Here is an 8,904-nt window from a genome sequence, read left to right on the forward strand (position 1 = left end):
TAATAAGCATTTGTATTCTAAAACATCATAGATCACGTATAATTATAATTCCTCGAAAACATCTGTGAAACTAATGTTATACCTCGAAAAATTCATAGAAAATCATTTTCCCTCGAAAACATTTATCGAACCATTTTCAGTGGAAAAACTCTAGGATAACTACTATGGGTGACCCACCGTAGTATCCTTAACCTCGGCACCCGTGAACATGGGCGCAAATATAAACTTCCGCTACGTGAACTAGGGAAGCCGTACCCTCTGATCAGACCGTCAATATGGGGCCACATAAGGACCAAGTACTCTCTTTGGATTGGTCGCCACAAGGTCGACCGAATCCCCCTCGACCTAGAATAAAAAGTTTTGGGTTCGCATATCTATAAATATAAAAGCAATAATTTGCTTTAAACCTCATCGTTAAGAAGCAAATAAAACTTTGCTTAAAGGGTATTTGAAAGTTTTCTCCAGTTTTTAAAATTATACTACTTATCTATGCCATATATTTTAAATAAATCGTAAACCACCAGGCAATCGAGAACTATGGCATAGGAATATATACATTTCATAAAGCATCAATATATTTTCGTAATGAAAATGAAAGTAACACTCACAGTTTCTGCTCCTCGCGTCGTTCCTTTCGATGACTTGTCGTCGCAATTTAATCACCTCGAAATCTTGTTTCTCTTGCGAGGTCCGATCCTGTTTGGAAAAGAGTTACGGCGTCGAGAGGAAGCTTTTCTATCACTGGAGCCGGCTGGAACTCGGCCGGATTCGGCTGAGTCAACTCGACAGTCACTGAGTTGACTCGGTCGGGTTGAGTTGACTCGGTCCCCCGTAACAAAGATAAGTAACTCCCTAATCCTCCCTGTTTATTAGTTACTTTCTGTTAATTTCCATTACAGTGATAAAAATTGCATGTTAATTTCACAGTAATGGTTCATTTTTTGTGGGATTACCTAATTTATGCTTGGCTTAGAACTGATGCTGTCATGAGTTGAACATGTATGTTGATTTGAATTCGGCTGAGACTGTGTAGTGGCCTAACAACAATTTCTGGTTGATGATGATTCTTATTGAACTGTCCTGTTTAGTATATATGAAATGGACTGAATTGTCTCTTGCTTGGCTGCCGGTTAGAAGTTGTTACACTGTTTTGGGTTGAAGTGTTTGGCTGACTGCCTGATTGTATGCTTCTGATGACTGGTGTTTGCTAGGTAATTGAGAGGGTAAAATCAGTTTAGAGTAGAAAGATTGTCTGCTGGTAAGTCTGTGACAGTACAGGATGATTGCATGTGTTTTGCTGAGTTTTTAGGGCCTGCCAGCTCACTGAAATGTGGCTGGCATGCAGGCTGATTTGCAATGACTCATTACTTGCTGTATTGGATTGTTTAACAGGTGTTTTGGGTAGTGCTAGCTGTCTAATTTTAGTGTCTTGTGCAGGGAAAAGTCAAGGCTGCACTTCCATATGTAATTGGACAGTTTTGGGTGGGCATTTTGGGCTGCATAGACTGATTTTGGTTGGCTGGCTGGACATGGTGTAATAATGTAGGCTTGTTACTATTTTTATTTATCTTGTATTCAATATGAGTGGCATTAAGATATTAATGTAATATTTGGCTTGTATAGAATATTCATTTGGTTATACTACCCTAGGAGATGTACATAGAATTCACTTGTATCCTATAAAATTTCTTGTACAATTAATATCTTTAATGTAACGTAAAGCTTTACTTTATAATTGTATCATTTCTTCTTTTGTACAATTCCTTTTGTATTGAATTACTTATCTCACGTATATATTTTAATTGTTTTTGCATACTTTAATCGGATCCACTCGTCATTATTCGTCGTAGGAATAACTTTGTCTAACGTAGATTAGAAATCTAATTTCTCGCTAAAAGAAAAACTAACTTGTCGCTTAAGCTATAGGTGCGTAGAAATTCGAATCCTCCATTTGACGCAATTATCGAAAATAGCCACGTGCGTCGAAATTATTATTTTATTAAAAATCATCGACACGTCGACAAAATTTACACGCAAACCTAAGCTCGATTTAACGAGTCGTTACATAAATATTGGGAATATTGGCTTTCCTAGCTCCAAGCTAGAGAGCACACTTCATGATCCGATACTTGCCATATTGGTGTAGAATGGCGTCACTTACCTACACGAAAAATTTTTGATTACTTGACATACTTGGTGCAAAAGAAAAGAATATTTTGTCTTCATGTCATCATAATTAAACCAAATTGAAAAGAATATATTCATAGTTGTCCTACGATGAAACGGATTATGCATATGCTTGAGTAATATGGAAAGAATGATTGAATAATATATTTTCTATTCTGGAGGTAGGAAAATGGAAAGTTTTACTCTGTTCACATGGTATTGACATGCAGAATATTTTTAAAAAAAGGAAAAAAATATATTCACGTATTTATGACTTCAAGCCTCCAAATCACTATAAATAGACCCCTCCCCTTCACAATTCACACACTCAGAATTTTGGAGAAGTTGCAAAGCTCTCGCTACGCCGCCAAAACATCGTTACGCTGCCAAAATCCTTCCATCGACACCCTAATCCGTAAATAAACCCAACCACCTCGCATAAAACATAAAGGTATAAACTAAAAGGTCTACGGTAAGGTGTAATAGGAAGAAAATTTGCTAGTGTTGATCAAAGGAATAAGTAGTCGTGAATTCCTATACTTTTATAATTTTAAATTATTTGAATTGCTAATAAAGTTGCTCTTCATTCATTATCATATTCCGAATATTTCGCGCTGTTTTATTCGTGTCTACAATGATATAATATGCATTGTATAATATGTGGGCGTCTATATATCACAATCTTATCCATGTAACATAACGATGTATATCAAACCTAGAAAATCTATAGCAAACCAATTCGCAAGTTGTAACATATGAAGAGACTACACAAGTCTGTGCGTTAACAACACAGCAAGTTTTAGACAATGTGAACGCCAATTAACGTCGGAGGAGGGTTTTATCGTAGCAATTACCTTAGAGGTCGATAGGGCTGTGATCTGATTGCTACAAGGTTGTGTGCAGGAGCTCAATGCGTAAACTAAAGCTGGTTCTAGATACGTTGAACCGAGCTTATTGTAGAAATCCTTCAAACTGATTCCTCAGAGCAAACTCTCTCAATCGAAACATTTAACTATACATTGTATTAATAGGTTCAACACAACCGACTTTGAGTGTTTAATTCCTATATTGAAACTTATTTTAAACGTTATAAATTAATCGCCTAGTACCAATTTACAATTTGTACACTAAAACATAAGTTGATTCCAAATTAGTGAATGCGAGATAGTTGATTATCAATAAGGAAATCAAACTTTGGAACCAAAATCTAACTTGCCAAGAAAGTAATCAATCGTCTTCTAGAATGTCGGTTAAAAAGCGCAAACCCCAGTGCGCTAAGGCTCCCCATTTTGGGAGGATGTCGTAGTACACAACCTTCTCCTTGCATTTGCAAAGAGACTGTTTTCGTGACTCGAATCCGTGACCTCCAAGCCACAAAAGAGCAACTTTAACCGGTTGCGCCAAAACTCGCCCTTTGTCTTCTAGAATGTCGGTTGAGAATATATAATACAAAATCCTTATTTTGATCGAACATTGTTTGGAAGCTGTCAATAATAGAAACTCAGAACGTACGAGCTGTCTCAATATGCATGTATTGTTATTGTATTATAACGATACTTGTAACATTATATTATGATATATATATTATATTCTGATAAATATTTTTCTAACAGCCTTGTAGAATATTCGAATAATAATAATAATGATGATAAAAAAATTTAAAAAATAATTGTCACACAATAACATGTGGATTAAACAAAGCTCGAAAACTTCCCAGCATTAGGAATATATAGATTCTAGAGAGGATAAACTTTGAGATTTCAGAGAACCTACAACAATAGTAAATGAAACCAACAAAAGAGAATTAGATTTTTAAAGTATATATGTATAGGGAATAAGATTTAAAGTCCTCCCATATTATCAACGCGATAGCATCTATGACTTCAAAAGTCACTTATAACGTGAAAGATATGTGAATGTGACAACAAGCTGATGGAAGGAATTCTATCACTACCAATAGATATAGATGCAGATTGTGAGCCCTTTTTAGTAGCCATATATATGCTTGCTTATATATGCCTATCATGTGGTGATTCTTATTAGCTATGTAATCAATTTGAGCAAATTTCATCACTCACAAATCTTCAACTTCATTAAATGAATGATCCATTTTTTACTTATCGATCGATCGCTTTCATAAAAAACTAATATAAAATGATTTGTTACATGGTTAGTTAGAATTCTTAAATTAATTATTAAACTCCAATCTAGAAGTTTGGAAAATTATCCCTAAAAGATATAGAGCGTGTATGCGTATGCCGGCACGCGCTCCCACCATGGCCACAAGACATAACGAAACTTGGAGCAAGGAGAAACAACCATATACCATACATACAATTAAATAAAAAAGACAAGTGTATTCATTTTTCTTTTAAGTCAAATTTATTTATAAGGTCTTTTTATAATAATATTAGTAAGGCATGTCTTATGTTTATTTTATACGTAAAGTTAATAGCTCATATTACTCTATCTTATATCAGATTTATAAACTCTAGAAAATAAATGTCAAAAATAAAATTAATCATAAAAATAAATGCCCTATATATATTTTTGTAAAATGCTTTTTCTATGCTACATCTATTTTTTTCTTTTTTTAATTGTGGGTAAGAATTGCTCGTCCTAAAGGAACAGCCAACTGTTTTTTCCACCAGAAATTACCACGGCCATGTTATATCCCAATTATACAAACATGAATTAATATAGGCCATGAAAGACAATAGCATCAGCAAGCACCAACATTTGCTTTTTGTGCAAGCTTTCGAATCGCATGCCACTATAAAGGTTTTAATTATAAAACAAAGTTGACCCTACCCTCCAGATAAACCTTCCCCTTGTTTGATGCCACACCGAACCCACATCTCACAATTAAAAGCATATCATAAATATAAATCCATACTAATTTGATCTTAATAAATTATTATGTCGAAAAAATGAATCATCTCTTCTGAAGAGAATTTAATTTATTTTATATCAGATCAACTCGACTGATTCGGATAACGCTATAGAGCTTACAATTCACGAAATTAATAGTTTAGACAAAATAAAAATATAAAATATGTACTTATAATTCGGGAGTTGCAGAATCAAGCTTCAAGTAATACAACTTGTGGTTTATTGATTGATGTTATCAAAGCTAAAACTAGTTCATTTCAGCATATAAAGTTTAGATTTTCTAATCGAAATCGTAATAAGGTTGCCGACCGTTTGGCACATTTTTATTCTCTAGATGATTTTATTGCTTTTGATTGTAATGATCTCCTGTTGAGATAAAAACTTTAGTCCGTGAGGACTTCTTTCTAATATAATTAGTAACAGTTATATTCAAAAAAAATATATGTACTAATAATATCTTATCTATCTAATTACTATTTCCGTTTCAAAATAGATATAAATTTTTCAATACGATTTTGGGATGGAGGTAGTATTAATTTAACTGAAGTGTGTGTAACCCAACAAATTAAATTATGTGGCCATAGTTGAAGATTCACTTAGATGCTCAGTGCAACACAAACGTGAGAAGAGAGTAAGATTCAATTATTCCCACACGCTTGAAACTCTGTACAACTTTTTTTTTTTTTTAGTTTATTATTGGATAATAGAAAGTTGCACACCCAAAAACTTTCCTATAAATATGAAGCAATGTAATCATTTCTTTAACTTAGGAGATACAAAAAAACTTCCTAGAGTTCATCTTCCTCTCCTCTCCACCTCCCTCTCCTCTTACCTTTGTTTCTTATTAATTTATTAATTTTTATCTTGGAAATTAAGAACATGGAGGGACAAGGACGCTTCGGGAATTTAGTTGAGAAATCTAGACCATATATAGCCATGATCTCTCTGCAATTCGGCTATGCCGGAATGAATATAGTCACAAAAGTCTCGCTTGATCGCGGCATGAGCCACTATGTTCTTGTAGTCTATCGAAACGCCTTCGCATTTGTTGTTATTGCACCTTTCGCCCTATTTCTCGAGAGGTACCTAACATGTATTTACTATCTCCATTACAAATTATATGTCATGTTTTCTATGCAAAATGCATATAAAAGATGACAAGTAGTTTGGGTCGGAGAGAGTATAAAATAATAGTGCTTTAATTTATTTTGTCCTCAAATAACATGAATTTTTACTTGTTTATGGCAGAAAAGTGAGGACTAAGGTTACATTTCCGATCTTCATGCACATGTTTGTGCTTGCTCTTCTTGGGTTAGTACTTCATCTTCCTTCTTTTACAATTACAAGATCTTTTTTGAAGTTCAGTATTGAAAATTCACACAATTCTAATTCGTCGGTGTTTTGGGAATTGCAGCCCGGTGATTGATCAGAATCTCTATTATGCTGGTTTGAAGTTCACATCCCCAACTTTTTCTTGTTCCATGAGCAACATGTTGCCTGCAATGACATTTGTCATAGCAGTCCTCTGCAGGTAAACAATTTTACAAATTAGCCCTTATATTGTAAAATTTTAGTATCCCTTCCTTTATCTCTGTTTTTTCTCCTCTGTTTCGAAAAAATAATCATTAGGAATTTGAAATTTCAGGATGGAAAAGTTAAACATGAAGAAATTGACATGTCTTGCTAAAGTTTTTGGGACAGTAGTGACTGTATGTGGAGCTATATTGATGACATTATACAAAGGTCAAGTAATTAATTTCTTCTGGTCAAACCTAGTCCATCTTCAACAATCCCCTGGCTCTGAAATCTCTGGCTCCAGTGACAAAGACTGGATTAAGGGTTCAATTTTTCTCATCATCGCGACACTATCCTGGGCCGGATTCTTTATTCTCCAGGTAAATACCAAAAAAAAGATGGCAACTTTGATCTGGGTTTATCTTAAATTGATCTGGGGTTTTAATTTAATTCATGATTATTAAGCTAATTTTTTCTGATTAATTTTTGTTTTGACAGGCAATAACATTGAGGAAGTATCAAGCTCAGCTATCACTTATTGCTATAGTGTGCGGTTTAGGGACACTTCAATCAATCGCTGTCACCTTTTTGATGGAACATAGACCTTCCGTTTGGGCAATTGGTTTCGACATGAATCTTCTTGCTGCTGCTTACGCTGTAAGAATTAATCTCCCTCAAAAAATTGATATCTAAACATCGATCCTAACTCATAATTATCTATTTAGACAAATGGTTTCCAAAAAAACAGATTTATCGTCTTTAATCAAAATTACTATACATGGTAGACCTATGTTTAATTATAGAAAAAAAAATTAAAAATATTATTTTGCTGAATATTATGCTAACAATACTAATTAATTAACAGGGGATAGTGTCATCAAGCATGGCATACTACGTGCAAGGGAAAGTAGTGCAAAGGACGGGACCAATATTTCTGACTGCTTTCAGCCCTCTAACAATGATCCTAGTAGCAATCATGGGCTCTTTCATCCTAGCTGAAAAGATTTATCTTGGAGGGTAATTACTAATTAATTTTAGTTAAATCTATATTTTTCTAAATATTACTCCCGTATATAAATAGATGACGTTTTTTGAGTTTTTTTGTCTTTAAATAGATGACGTTTTGAGAATATCAATGCATTTTTTCTATGTTTACCCCTCTATTAACTTTACATACACATATAATTAATATTTTGATAGAAAAAAAAAAGAATAAAATTTTAAAATAATGATAATTTATATATTAAAATTAATAATATTGGTATGCGCAAAAAATGTCCTCTATTAAAATACTGAGATAGTACAATATTGATTTTTTATTACAGGATTTTGGGTGGAGTGGTGATTGTAATGGGATTATATGTTGTGTTGTGGGGTAAATACAAGGAACACAAAGAAGAGGATGAATTTATAATGGTTGATGAACCAATCAAAGTTTGTGATCATCACATAATTCACACTCTTACTAGTATTCGTGAAGAATCTTCTCATGACATTGAAATGCAAAGGACTGATATTGCCACTTACAAGGAACCGGCCCAATCCCACTAATCATATAACTAATTAAATCACCATATATTCTATTGGGAAAGAAAGCTTACGGATTATGTATTAATTCAGTGATAGAGTTAGTTACAAATCCAAGATAATAATTTTTATAGAACACTTTAGGAAAAACTTAAATTGATAGACTATATCTATGGCTTTGGAAAGAGGGTAGAATTAAGGAAAATAGTTTTTTATGTAAATTTCCCTTTGTGGGTTTTTGTAATTTCAGTCTAGCTCTGTCCAAATTTTGGAATTTTTGAAGTCTTTCATGTAAATTTAAAAAAATTAAAAAAAAAAATGAGAAAGAAGTCCCTTTTTGTGGATTTTTTGTTTAACTTTCTTATAATAATAATTATTATTATTATTTTGTTTTTTGAAGTTATTTAACTTTCTTAATTCAGTTCTCTCAGTGTGAATGTTTTCATGAATTCTTATCGAACATATGGTAGAAAATACCTGACGTCTGATTCTTATTCCACTTGGTTGACTCTTAGAAAATTATCTGAAGAATATGATTCTACATTTACAATCGGATATTAATTAGTGGTATAAGGTAATTTCTGGCTCAAACTTTGTAATTGTATGTACATGAGCCCTTTCTGTTTCGTTTATTATAAGATTTGCTCCCTTATATCTTAGAAACTGATGAAATTCTCTTAATTCTACACTATTATATTTGCAAGTTTCCCTAAAATATGATCACTATATAAGAGCTAGCTCAAAATTAAATTGAAGTTTCAGTGCTCGATTTTATTTGAATTCAATCAAGAACGATAAATTTTA

The 8,904-nt window shown here is 33.1% G+C and overlaps 1 protein-coding gene across 1 annotated transcript; it reads left to right on the forward strand.

Moving 5' to 3' along the window:
- The first annotated feature begins 5,937 nt into the window (after window positions 1-5,937).
- Window positions 5,938-8,124, forward strand: LOC139881242 (WAT1-related protein At5g07050-like). The gene is made up of 7 exons (XM_071865750.1): window positions 5,938-6,140; window positions 6,307-6,369; window positions 6,473-6,589; window positions 6,704-6,953; window positions 7,072-7,230; window positions 7,439-7,590; window positions 7,899-8,124. Exons 1-7 carry the CDS (start codon window positions 5,938-5,940, stop codon window positions 8,122-8,124), a joined length of 1,170 nt encoding a protein of 389 aa, XP_071721851.1.
- The last annotated feature ends 780 nt before the right edge of the window (window positions 8,125-8,904 follow it).

The sequence above is a fragment of the Rutidosis leptorrhynchoides genome, unplaced genomic scaffold (genome assembly GCF_046630445.1).
Source record: "Rutidosis leptorrhynchoides isolate AG116_Rl617_1_P2 unplaced genomic scaffold, CSIRO_AGI_Rlap_v1 contig134, whole genome shotgun sequence".
Lineage (NCBI taxonomy): Eukaryota > Viridiplantae > Streptophyta > Magnoliopsida > Asterales > Asteraceae > Rutidosis > Rutidosis leptorrhynchoides.

Coding starts and splice junctions, on each gene's coding strand:
- LOC139881242 (XM_071865750.1), top strand. CDS start 5,938: ATGGAGGGACAAGGACGCTTCGGGAATTTAGTTGAGAAATCTAGACCA. Junction 6,954..7,071: donor CCGGATTCTTTATTCTCCAG/GTAAATACCAAA, acceptor TTGTTTTGACAG/GCAATAACATTGAGGAAGTA. Junction 7,231..7,438: donor TTCTTGCTGCTGCTTACGCT/GTAAGAATTAAT, acceptor ATTAATTAACAG/GGGATAGTGTCATCAAGCAT.